The sequence below is a fragment of the Pseudonaja textilis genome, chromosome 8 (assembly GCF_049901715.1).
Source record: "Pseudonaja textilis isolate UNSWEBS1 chromosome 8, rPseTex1.2, whole genome shotgun sequence".
NCBI lineage: Eukaryota > Metazoa > Chordata > Lepidosauria > Squamata > Elapidae > Pseudonaja > Pseudonaja textilis.
In genome coordinates, this window is record NC_141997.1 from 24,524,591 (window position 1) to 24,538,741 (window position 14,151).

Consider the following 14,151-nt stretch of genomic DNA (forward strand, 5'->3'; position numbering starts at 1 on the left):
ACCCTGAGAAGTGGGTTGGCTGCAAAAGCACTCAGCTGACTTTTGTGGCTAAGGAGGGACTTTAATTCATAGTTTCCTTCTCTCTAGCCTGGTGCCTTATGAAGGATGGGAAGGAGCAACTCTACCACCAGTTATGGTGAAATGCACCAACTTAATTTTATTTCCACCCAATCTAGAAAACTCCTGCTTAATATAATGACATTTAGAAGGGTGTAATACCAGATCCTGATGACTTGTTAAAAACCTTATAAGGGATTTTGTGCAAATGAATCTGTGAATTTTTAGATCCTAAATCATTATCGCCATGTTTCATAAACAACTTTAAGTTCATCCTTGAGATTAATGTTTTAAGGCATGTTTCATAAATAAGGTTCGGGGGACAGGAAGGTTTAAACATGGTGTATATGTGTTTTTAGGTTCCCTACCTAGTAAAAAGTATCTGAGCTACAGGTGCAAAAATAAATGAATGATACTATTAAACAGAGCATTTGTTTGAAAAGGACTATGGTTACAGAGCAAGCAGAGAGGGTACGTCTTAACAAAGAACCTGGGGCTTATCCATTCAGTTGATGCCCCTGGGCCAAGTTGTATTTCTCTTTGGATTCTATCAAAAAACTTACAAATCCAGGGTTGGGTAGGTCAGGATTAAGTAAGCAATGGCAGTGGCTCCTCTTTTTTCTCATGAGCACTTACTACTGTCAAATACCCGAGTTGAAACTTAGAAATTAAGAATCTATCTGTATCTATCTATCTGTATCTATCTATCTATCTATCTATCTATCTATCTATCTATCTATCTATCTATCTATCTATCTCTATATATTTATCTCGCTAGCTAGCTAGCTATCAAATTTATATGGCCATGCATCTGACAAAAAGTGACTCTGGGCAACATACACCACAGTTCCCTTCTCCCTGTCCACAGCTGGAAGGGTTGATCTAAGGCAGTGTCCTGGCTCCATGGACCTAGCTCCTATGCATGTGCAAATTAAGCTTTGCATGCTTGCCCACCACTTGCATGGTCCAGTTCCCAATAGGCCATGTACCAGTCTGGTACTGTCCATGGATCAGAGTTTGAGAGCTCTAACCCTGGTCTAAGAGATACTTACTTTTCACAGTTATATAAATCACAGCAGTAACACGTGTTACTTTTCACTTTCAGCTGGCATTTGTTATTTAAGGCATAACAGGTCACCTGTAAAGAGAAGGCAACTGATAATTATTAGTGCCACCCACTGTGCTGAACCTCTTCTTATATGGATGGGCAACCAGGAGCCACTGGAAGCGTAGAAAAAAGTACTGCTAAATTTGCTTTCAAAGTGTTTGAACAGGGTTGTCCTTCGCCAGAACAGAAAGGCCTTCACAGAAATTCCAAAGAAATTGCCTCACAGAAATTCCTTCCTCACCCCACCTCACCTTCCAAGACAAGCAAACCTCGCTAGGCTAGTTACCTGGGCCTCACTAATGTATCAAATATAACTGGTGAAAAGGCAAAGTTGAGGACAATCTGGATTCTTAGATGGTTTCCCTGTTTAACTCTGGTTGAACTGTAAGTCCCCAACATGTTTCCTGGTTACATGAATGGCTGTCTCTGAGGACACAATTTATAATACTTACTAACAGCATGGAAATGCCCAGAACATGTAGAAGAGGCTATTAATAGTGTGTGTTTTTGAGATATTCTTGTATCTTGGTGACTGCCTGGGGTAGTTTCTGCAGTTTCCTTGGCAAGGTTGCAGAAGTAGTTTGCCATTACAATGGCCACCACAATTCTTAGGAATGAGGGAGCTGGCTAAGACAGGACTACAACTCACAGTCTCCCGGTTTCTAGCCCGATACTTTAACTCAGGGTCTGTCATTCTTAGCAATTCTAAAATGAGTGGTTTTTAACTCCCAGAATTCTTATAGTAGTTGCTAAGGTTGAGAAATACTGCCTTAAGCACTACACCAAATTGACTCTCAATGACTAACAAACAATGTTCTGAGATATTTTTATATATCTGTATGATATACTGAGGATAAGGGGACTTTGATCCACTGAAATCTGTGTGATAATAAGTTATCCAGGAAGAAGTTGGGCTTCCAACATTGAACTATTTGAATGCTAAACCGCCATCTTTTAGGGATGCTTTCAGCCGGATCTTGCCTTGACAGGACTTGGCCCATTCAAGTCTAAGAGCCTATGCCATTATGTAATTTATTGTCATGTACTCTTGCTTTTTAGGAAGGAAAAAATGATAGGAGGAATGAAAACTATAATATATGGTAATCAGTGACACTGGCCAGACACAATCCTAAACCCAGGGGTGGGATTCTACCAGTTCGCACCTATTCGCTAGAACCGGTTGTTAATATTCTAAGCAATTCGGAGAACCGGTTGTTAGAAGAAATTACTGGCCTAATCCTGTAAGGAAGGCAGGAAGGAAACATTCTGGTGTTGCTTACAGAAATTCCTCTCCGTTAACCCTTATTACATTCTTGGCAGGACTAGACTTCCTGTCTCAGGAATTTCTCTGGAGTTTTTTCCCTCTCCTTTGCTGGTACTTTGCTGGTGTGGAGTGACCATTCAAAGTTACAATGGCACTGAAAAAAGTGACTTATGACTGTTTTTCACACTTATGACTATTGCGGAATCCCCACAGTCATGAGAGGCCAGGCAAGGAGAAGCGTGCCTCAATGTGAGTGATGTTGAGTTGGCCATGCCCAGCCAGTCACATGACCACCAAGCCATGCCCACCAACTAAGCCACACCCACAGAACCGATTGTTAAAAAATTTGAATCCCACCCCTGCCTAAACCCCAGAGATGTTTCACAGATGGAGCAAAGATGCAGCTGAGAATCTTGTCAGTGGGAGAAACAATAGGTAAGAAATGAGGAAGGAGGAGAATTTACAGCTTCTGTTTTTTTTGTTTTTGTTTTTAAAGTCATCCAATTTCAAGCAGTGGCAAGAGATAAATGTAGGCTAGCTCTGAGCTGCTCTGAAATCCCTACTTTCTTTGATCCATTGTTTTTACATTAGTTTTCAACTCTGGAAAACCTATCCTCATCAATAAAGGGAAAGTGAATCATTTTTCCAGGAATGGAATCCTTTGCCCTTCCTCGTTGTTTTTTTTCTAGAATTGATCCAAGATGGGAAGTAGTCTCAGTTTTCTGAAGCATGATTGGGAAGCAGCAATTGTTTCCCGAGCAATAGGATTTCATTTCTTCATTGTTGTTTCTTGGATTAGGCTCCTTCACTTGATCGGAATTCAGCTGGGCTCCTAGAGAGCTTATCTTGTAAGGTCTAAAGTTTTTGCAATTATTAAGCATTGTGATTCCTGTAAGTCCCAAGAAACAAAAAGAACAAGCAATGATGCATATATGGAGCTTTGCAAAATGCATTATTTGCATTTTCAGTTCTGCTTTATTTACTTCCTATTAACTCCTTCTACAATCCCCATTTTGCAACACTAGCTTTGGAAACAGCACATTTCACAGACGCTGCAAAATCAATCGTGTGTGACAAAATAGGAGGCTAATAGACTAAGGCAGATGTGCAAAACCTCAAATTCCATATGAAAAATTAATAACATAAATGAATTCCACAGAGATCTATGTAACTGCTTTTCAAAGATGCCAGGGCTGTCTGCAAGCTATAGTTAAAAAAAAAAGTAAAGACAGTAGTTGTGATGTCCAGACAAGGCACAGAAAAACTGGCACTGCATTCATCGGATTGTTGCAGCCACCATCTTGATTATTTTTTTTAAAGGCCTGCATGTTTTAGACAGAGTGTGGAAAAATTAAGAGCAATGATGGTGAATCTTCAAATGCATCCTGAGAATTGATGTCAGAGTTCAGGGCTCCTGAGGTAAAAGCCATTGGCTGTCCAGCCAAAATGGGTAGGAACATAAGGAAAACGGTCAATTTTCAGGATGGCAGATTCTGTTCATTGTATTGGTTTCCATATTTGCTGAGTATTTAAGCATGGAACAAAAAACTGCCTGAATAAATAAAAATTGCTAGAGATCAAAGTTGCTTTGTATAGGGGCTAGTGAGGTATCTTGTAAAGGAAAGACAAATGATAAACCTTGAGCTATTTGTAAAAGGACTACAGGCAGGATACAAACAAACAAACTTCAGAAACAGGGTGCTGCCAGAGCATTAAATATCAATATATGCAGAACTAGCTCGATACCTGTGCTTTGCTACAAAACTATTTGGTCGGGCTTAGTTTTTTGGGGGGGAAATAAGGGAGGGGGAAATCTGCCTCTGTCTACCAGCATCCATCGGTATTCATCTGGCTAGTGTTCTGTCAGTGTGTGAGAGAATTGAGGGCTATTTTGAAACTGAAACTATTTGATGTGTGAGCAAGAAGGAGACAGCAAGGAGCCTGGGCGTGGCTTAGCTCAACTGTTCTGTACTAAAGCTGCTTGGTGCTGTGAAGCTAAAACTGGACCTGAAACTCCTCTTCTCTACTTGTGTTTTGCATTTGGAACAGATTTCTTTTCAGGTGGGAGGGGGAGTAGCACTCCTTAGCATCAGAGCATGTTAATAATAATATACAAAATACTAATGCTCTGATGGTCATTTCGAAAAATTCTTTCTTCGTGAGCACCTAGAAGCCAAGAGGAACTTATGTTAAAGAGGCTTTAATTTTATTTCTCAGAAAACAACAGTTCATTGAATAGGATAAGTTTAGATTCTCTCCTGGGCTTGCTTCCCCTCCCCCCCCTCCCCACACATCCTATTTCTGTTTTGTTTATGTGTATCTTTATTCAATAGGCTGGAAGTATACTCTGCCAAAACAAAACAACAGCCAAAAAAAAACCCACCCCCCACCTCCTGAGAGTAACAGGAACCAAAATGTTACTTCAGGCCCAGGATTGTGCCTGACTGCTCCTGTCCTTGGCTGAAGACCAAAAGGACTCCAGATAGTATCTGCAGGCATTCTTGGATTTTGTCAGGTTATTACAATTAAAAGTTGAAGTTTGGGGGCCAATATAAATCATCAGCTATTAAGGTAACTTGGGTACATCTGACCGAATGTCATTCCACACAAACATCCGCAGGAAAAGAGCAATGGCATTTCCCAACAAATCATTTATGTAACAAGAATAAAATGAACTTCAGTTCCAAAGCAAATATTCTTGCCACACATACAATAGCATTTTTATGCTGCCAAAATACAGAAAGTAAATCTCCAGTGATTGAGTGCTGAGATTAAAAAAAACAGTCACCTTGTAAGTCACCTTTCCATGTTCTGTACAAAGCCAGATCTTAATCTAAACATAATAGCTTACCTCTGTCTGGTAGGCATCAAATAAGTATCCAATTCCACTTGTATAATACTGGCACCTTTTAGTATATAAAGGCCTGGGTTCCTAGAAGAAGGAGAAGAAAAACAAAGAAGAATTTAAAAGGTGGTTTAAGTTATATTGCAGATGTATCTTTACTTCCCCTGTGCAGCTAAGCTCTGGGAGGTTTTAAGTGAAATCCAGATACAATCCAGATAATTTTGAACTTTGTCAACTATTTCCTCTTCAGCATGCACTGATTTGCTAGGAAATTAATTATAGAGTTGACTCAATTCAACAGAATATAATAACAAGAGTTGGAAAGGACCTCGGAGGTCTTCTAGTCCAGCCCCCTGCTGAAGCAGGAAACCCTGTACCATTCTAGACAAGTGACAGTCCAATCTCTTCTTAAAAACCTCCAGTTTTGTCAGGAAATTCTATTTCTGAAAAATAATTGTGTACATGTCTAAAAAAGAAGCGTCATACAATGGATCATGCATTAATGTTTGGAAGCTTATAGCAATACATATCAGGATCAGATTTCTCAAAACATAGAAAAGAAAGGAATAGTTTTAAGATGACTATTCTATGCCATTATTACTTAATGGCATAATGAATTAGTTCACTATCCTTCTCCCATCAAATTCTTCCAGATCTCTAGAGCAGTTCTGAGGGTGCTTCAACACAGGAGGGGCAGGAATTAGGAATCCTTCTCATTAGTATCTGAGGAGCATCTGAGTGGAGAAAAATATCGTGGGATCTGCCCTCAAGTTATTTTTCCTGAAATGTTTGGTGGTTTGCAATCTTCCCTTAAGCCCTTTGGGAATTATGTAGTAGTTTTAATCTATGTAAGATAACATCTCTCATGGTATCAGCTCAAGGGTATTTTAAGTTATATAGAAACCATCATCTGCCAAAGCAGTTAAAAGAACAAAAAATCGGTTCCTTCTTTTGGCCCACAACAGAAAGATAGCAAGCTCTCAATGTTGAATTTTTACATTCTCATTATTTGTTTCTGAACATGCCAATCTTCTCTATCACAGTGCTTTTCAAGTCACAAAACATGATGAGGGTGTACAACACATTCTGAAGGTAGCAGTCTAGTAAAGTCTAGAGTATAAGTATATAAATTTTCTTATTACCAAGTAATTTTGGAAGACCTGGTCTTATGAATGATCTCTTTTGGCTTTGGGAAATTGTAGAAGACTACTAATCAAGTTAGAAATCTATGATTACTGAAACTTAAATCTATAGTCAACACAACAGGTGCCAATAAAAGAAAACAGTTAACAATACCAGATGTAATTCCATCATAGCTGTTTTTGTTAGACCACTATTATGCCTTGGAGTGTTGACTGAGACATTTTAATGTTAACAAAGCAAAAATATAAAACTACAGCAATTATAAAAGCTGGATAAAATAGAAATAAACTTAACCCCCTCATATATGAAAGCCAAACTTTAAAGTGCTCAATTATCAATGTCCATTATTAGTTATTCTATTTTATTTTTGTTTGACAGATTTTTAGTTTTTGAATTATAAAAATGAAATCTCTTCACATTGACAATCACGTTATGGTTAAATATTAAGCAACCATAAACATCTCTGTGTCCTTGAATGGAATTAGGCTTGGCCAAGAAACAAAACTTGACATGCCATTGTTTTTTAATGGCTCAAACAGGAGATGGTTCAATTCAGTCTTTGAGCGACAACACGCTTCATCCCACATTTCTTGGAAGAATCACTATATAGTTTCCATGAACATTTCTAAATTGTGAAAAAATATACATCCTCATCCTGATCCTGATCCTCATCCTAACCCTAACACCAACCCAAACCCTAACCCTAACCCAACTTTCCATTTTGAGATATGATAACTTCTTAGGAGAAACCCAAAAACTGATCCTGATCCTAATCCTCATCCTAACCCTAACACCAACCCTAACCCTAACCCTAACCCAACTTTCCATTTTGAGATATGATAACTTCTTAGGAAAAGGTTCATCCGAATATTCTCTGGATCTTCAATGTTTCCCAACCCAAAGAACATGAACATGAGCTTAATTTTGAAAACGAGTTTCAAAAGGTTGCACTGCTGCTAAATTGGGTTCAACCTTACATTTTGAGATATGATAACTTAGTAGGAAAAGAAGTATCTGAACAGTATGAGAATGTTAATGTTTCCAAACACGAAGAACATGAAAATGAGCTTAATTTTGAAATCGAGTTTCAATACATTGCAGCTAAATTGTGTTCAACCTTCCATTTTGAGATATGATAACTTCTTAGGAGAAACCCAAAAACTGATCCTGATCCTAATTATTCTCACGTGACAGATGTGCTCAGTGCCTTTTATTTATAAAGTGATTTTTTTCAGATTTCAGATTTGATTTGTGATATTAAAAACATCGACAGCCTTTTAACAGGAACACTGTAATTTCTACGCAGTGTGGCAGACTAGTCAACTTCCATGAATATGATATTCCTTTGTAAAGTATCAGAGAGAAAGATTTGGGTGTTCAAAGAAAAGGTTTTGAGGACTGGGGAAATGAAGAAACAGGATATGAACATTGATTAGAATATACAGAAGTGAATTCAATGTAGCATTAAACATGTTGTGTATAGTTATGCAAAAAGTATGATGTAGATTAGGGATCTCCAACCTTGGCAATGCTGGCTGGGGAATTCTGGGAGTTGAAGTCCACCAGGCTTAAAGTAGATCTTAGAGTTAAATTCAAGCTTAAAGATAAAAATAGACATACTCTTCCAGAGCCACAATGGATGATGGAACTAAAGTTGATTTACGGCATTGAGAATAAGACTCTCCCTGCTCATAAAGCATCTTCTTGTCAACTTCTCAAGCCACATTGCACGTTAGAGACCTGTGAGTTATTCTCACGTGACAGATGTGGTCAGCCACAAATATTAGTGTTCCAGAAGCCAAATAGATGAAATTACTCCTTACTACCCCCTACGGCTCTTGTTTCTCAGTATATTCACACCCTTCCAAAGATTGAGTGATTGGGCCAAGTTTTCTTGATGTACTTGAATCATTTCTTTTATAGCATAACAGCTACTATTGTTGACAAAAGAAAGACATTCTGTGCCTCAATATTATCATACCTTTGATTATTCCTTCCACATATTCTAGTTAATATCTGGGCTTACTAGTATCTGTCCCTTTTTAGGCTACGCGTGCAAAAAAGTAGATTGGTAGATCTGCTGGCAAAACATTGCAGTAGTGGGTTAGCTTCCAGATAAGCAATCATTCTACCACTAACAGACCTGTCAAACTGGAAGACTTCAGCTATAAAGGTTGTTGCATGGTCAAGTTGATATTATTGCCACATCAGCTCCAAAATTAGACAATTTAAATCTTTTTATATGTATAAAACTTAAGTTAACCTATTTAATGTCAGTGTGAACAGGACATGACATTTTAAAACTTTGTTGCATATTAGAGCATGTGTGCCCTCTAGAGGAAGTAACGGGATGTGCTGGGCAAAAAAAAAAACAGCTTCAAGGAAGAGATCAGAAAACGCAAATTGACTCGCTGCTGTACACACTGTTATTCTTAAAGACTTTAGCTTCCTTGCTACCATTTTATCCATTTTTCAGATTCTATCATTCTAACATATATACCTTAGGCAGAGACCCTTAAAATGCTGAAATATTGTTTTCATTTAGTTTTGACCCTATATATTTTAATTTGACTTCTCAAATATGAATATGCTTTTGGGATACATATACCAGGCACACTCTCTTTGATCCTAGATGTGTGAGAAAATCAACATGAAATTATACTTTAATCTATCAAGTAACAATAATGCATAATAGCCACAGTTTGTTAAAATACATCTGAGAGAAAGTAAAACACCTACAGTCTGTAAACATCATTTCAGTGTTAGTTTGGTAGTTATAAAATATAAAAACCAGGTTAGGATTGAATTAAAGAATAACAAAATTGAGATGAAAGAGTCTAGTAATTTAGATACTTTGGTTTAATTGATACAAGGTTTAATTTTTCATATCTCATAAACAATGAATATATACAATTTGCAATGATTTATCATTAAATACAGTAATATATCATGTACCAAAAAATAATCTAGTACTTTTCATACAGAACTATATAATGCTCCATTCTTTTTCAGATCAAGGGTGAGGAATCTGTGGCTCTAAAATTGCAGGTCACCTGGGCTTAATTTCAAGCCTTCAGTTCAGGTTTCTGGTAAGGTGTTCCTCTTGCATTGCTTACTGTTTGAGGAAAGTGGAGTTTTCATGTCAGAGTGAAGAAAAAAATGACTAATCTCTGTGAGGTAACGGTATCCCCCATTTTTGGTTAATTTTAGGAGTATCCAAATTTGGGAATGAAGGAAAGAATGTTGCACTTCAAAGAAAGAAGCTCCCATATTTCTGCCTCGATTAGAATTAGAATTCTAGAATTCTTTTTTATTGGCCAAGTGTGATTGGACACACAAGGAATTCACTTTGGGTGCATATACTCTCAGTGTACATAAAAAGAAAAAAAATACATTCATTAAGGATCATAAGGTATAATACTTAGTGATAGCCATAGGTTATTAAATAAGCTAGGATACAAATAAAACAATATAAATCATAGAGATTCAAACAACAAGGTTATAGTCATAAATGGGAGGAGATAGGTAACAGGAAGGATGAGAAGAAGAATAGTAATACAGTCTTAGTAAATAGTTTGACAGTGTGGGAATTAGTTGTTTAGCAGAGCGATGGCATTTGGGGAAAAAAATGTCCTTGTGTCTAGTTGTATTGATGCGTAGTGCCCCAGAGCGTCGTTTTGAAGGTAGAAGTTGAAACAATTTATGTCCAGGATATGAGGGGTCTGTAGATATTTTCACAGCCCTCTTTTTGACTCATGCAGTATACAGGTCCTCAATGGAAGACAGGCTGGTAGCAATAGTTTTTTCTGCAGTTCTATCATCATCTAGATGATGGCGGTTCTAGAAAATAATTTAGTGGACATCACTTGAATCATGCATGGAATTTTACACATGATCCAGGTGACTTTATCTTCTACTGGTAATTCTCCTGTGCTCTTCATAGCTTCTGTTCCCATTTCTTAAGAAATCTTGCAATAGCTGCATTGTGACTTTGATTAACAAGGCCAGGACGTCATTAAGAAGGTAGAACTTTCAGATTTTAAACATTATGATCCCCTTTGTCTTCCAGTTATAAATTGTAACTTACAGTCTGTTCGTATTAACTTGTCCATTGTCTAAGCAAAGGCCAACTTTCTTGCTTGTTAATAATTGCCTATTTTTAATTGAAATGCTGGGCTTGACACTTAATAGCTGCTTTCATTTAGGCCAAAGGATGCTAGTAAAAAGTTCAGCCTACTTCGAGATGGGTTATGAATCATAGCAAAAGAACAGTCAACATTCCATTCAGCTTTTACATTTTAAACTTCAGAACATTCTGCTTTAAAACTTAATCTATACCTGATAAAATAGAATGAACAAAGCAGACTAAATATTTGAAAGAAAAATTAAATTTGCAGTTTGAAAGCTTACTATTACTGGTATATTAACAGTTAATTTTTTTAAAAGCTATTGTGACTCAAATTAATGTTTCACTAAGAAAAGAAATATTAAAAATAATTTACAAGGATTTTGTATTATCAGCACCAGTAAAAAGAGAAAATACATGGAAGATTTTCCTTTAAGGCAACTTGCTAATTCAACTAATATGGATTATATATTATTTAAATTTACCTTCCTATTACCTTATTATTTATGAAGAAAATTGTTTTGTACCTTTAGACAAAGGTGATACCAGGTTTTTTTCTGAAGCCATTGTCTTTTCTAAATAAAATAGGTTAAAGAAAGAATGGGCATGTATGAACAAGCTAGATAAAACCTGATTTTTAAAAACAGTATTTCCTAAAACCAAACCACCAATTAGCATGATGCCTGCACTTCACTGACCCAAATTTCCATTTTGTTTTATGCTGTAAATCTGGAATATCCAGACTTGGTCACTTTAAGACTTGTAAACTTCAACTCCCAGAATTCCCCAGAACCCTTTGGGGTACTTTAAAAAAATCATTAAGACAGTGACTCGATCTAAGAAACTTACTATAGATGTTGTAGAAAAGGGAGAGGGAGTTATTTTTGGACACTTGCTATTATTGCAAAATAAATCCACCAGATGGCAACATAATATTCACTCATTCTTATAAAGAACAAACTTTTAAGAAGGGTTTTGTACTGATTGCACCACATTAAAATTCTGGACAGTTAGACAGTAACTCATTCTGATGAGTATTGGTTGAAGAAAGAAATTCTATCTAATAGGCTTTACTAGTTTTCATGTGCAATTCTGTAGTTTTGTAGCAAACACATTTTATTTTATTATAAAAAAGGGTCTACAAAGTTTCAATAACCAGACTCACATTTTGACAAATTCATGTAATCAGAAGATTACTGATAGAAGAGAATACTTGAAGCTCAGGGTTGAACTGTGAGTTTCTTGGTGGCTTCATTATCAAACAAGGTAATAAATATCGTTAGTGGTAAATTGCACTCCCTTCTAGCACTGATGTTATCTAGTTTGGTAATGAAAAGCAAAAAAACCCTACCAAGTCCATCTAGGACTTCACAATTACAAGATTATTGTTTGAATGGGGACGTGCCATATTCTAGTGTTATTGTAGCAAATTAAGCCATCTTTTTAGGCCTGAAAGAAGCAAGGACGCACAAGACACTGCCAAGTGGCAGGCAATATGAAGATTCTTGGAATCAATAAAACTGCAATACAGGTAGTCCTCAACTTGCAACCACAATTGAGCCCAAAACTTATGTTGCTAAGTGAGAAACCTGTTAACTGAGTTTTGCCCATTTTACAATATTTCTTGTCACAGTTGTTAAGTGAATCACTGTAGTTGTTAAATTAGTAACATGGTTGTTAAGTGAATCTGGTTTCCTCATGGACTTTGCTTGTCAGAAGATTGCATAAGAGGCTCACATGACTCAGGAACACTGCAACTGTCATAAATACGAGTCAACTGTCAAGCATTCAAATGTAAATCATGTGGCCATGGAGATGCTGCAATGGTCATAAATGTGAAAAATGGTCATAAGTCACTCTTTTAAGTGTAACTTCAAATTGCCACTAAATCAACTGTTCTAAGTCAGACTGCTTGCTGATTCAACAGAATAGTATCAAGCCCTAGCCTATGTGTGCATGATTTTTTCCTTCTATTCTAACCAAACTGTCATTTTTATCTTGTGCCCAGGTAACAAGCAAGAGGTATTTGAGACAGATGACCAAACCAAATAGCTGATGAATGTTGTATGTGAAGTTATAAATAGGACCAGATTGGGTTTTTTGTCTCAGCTGTACAGTGCGAAAGAAATATCATGCTCAGATGCTTAGATTTATTTTATTTGCAGATATTTGGGGGTGAAATAAAACCATGTACTATTCAGAAGAAAATGGCCCTCCATAGTTTCTATAAAAATACATTGCCCTGATAATGTGTGAAAGGAAAGCAAATATTGAAAGTGAGATACAGCTTCACACAAGGTCCCAAAAATGCAGTATAAGCTGAGGTTTGGGTGTTAAAATGCTGTTTTTTCTTAATTTGTGGACATTGTGTGTGTGTGTGTGTGTGTGTGTGTGTGTGTGTTCTATTAAGAGTGAGGAAGAAACTGAGAGATCAGTACTGTTGTCACTGGTTAATGCAAAAAATATCAGAGTACTAACAGTGATTTTGCTTGTAGAAATGTAAACTTCACAGCCAAAACATTAATTTATGTCTTAGAGCCTAATCAATATGAATGCCAAACAGTGGTTTCCTAGCAGAGACTTCATTCTGCAAATGTCTGCCCAATTTGCAAAACAGTATTGCTGTCCCACAAACAATGGTTTGTCAGGGGCCAAATCTTTGTATGCAGGAAATTGATTCAGCAGTGGTGGGATTCAAATTTTTTACTACCAGTTCTGTGGGCGTGGCTTGGTGGGCATGGCAGCGGAAGGATTCTGTAAAATCTCCAGTCCGAGGTGGGATTTGCTGGCTCTCCAAACTACTCAAAATTTCCGCTACCAGTTCTCCAAAACTGGTCAGAACCTGCTGAATTCCACCTCTCTGATTCAGGCCTGGGAGAAGCAACTACAACAACTAATGAACCCTTCCCAGGTCGACTGCAGTGGGCAAACAACAGTAAGTAAACTTTGTGTGGATTGCAGTGCCTTATATAAACGAACGCCTCTCGAATGTTTTTTTTTAATGTTGAAATATGATAACCTCAGCTACTAAACCCTGATTCAGCAGATCACATGGTTTTTTCTGTGGTAGCAGAAATAGAGAGGTTGTATGTCCTTATTTGAGATCATTGGTGAATGGTGGCCATACCTACATACTGATTCTTTTGGGGATACGCATCTTTACACAAAAGGAATATGAAATAGAAGGCAGAAGAAACAGAAGGCAGGGATAACTGCAAGACCTCTAACCAAATCTAATTTATACTAATACCCGTAGAAAGTAAAGAAGATAACCTAAGCCAAATTCATTTCCAGAGTGAGGAGGCAAAGAGTCTGTCTCAGGCCCTACACAATCTGAGGGGAAGAGAAAATACACTGATTTATACATTGCTTTTTGCTACTCATGTCTTGCCCAATCATAATTTTTTCAGTCTTCCTTTTACTTTCCACCCACCCAGTCTTCCATATGTTTACATTAAATCCAGGGGTGGCATTCAACCAGTGTAACTACTGGTTTGCCCACCTGATGCATGCTGTGCGTGTGTGTAAAACGTTGTAAGCTGTGCTGCCAGGACAGCTTAGCAACGTTGAGCACGGGTACGCAGCATTTGAAAAGGCACTTTTTGTTC

The 14,151-nt window shown here is 37.3% G+C and overlaps 1 protein-coding gene across 1 annotated transcript in view; it reads right to left on the reverse strand.

The window, feature by feature from the left end:
* TMEM255B (transmembrane protein 255B) overlaps positions 1-14,151 on the reverse strand; it is a 57,834-nt gene that overhangs the window by 10,144 nt on the left and 33,539 nt on the right. Inside the window, exons 5-6 of the mRNA XM_087938545.1 lie at positions 5,281-5,361; positions 1,110-1,195 (exon numbers count right to left, since the gene is read on the reverse strand). Of these exons, the coding sequence (XP_087794671.1) occupies positions 1,110-1,195; positions 5,281-5,361 (167 nt within the window). The remainder of the gene's footprint in view (positions 1-1,109; positions 1,196-5,280; positions 5,362-14,151) is intronic.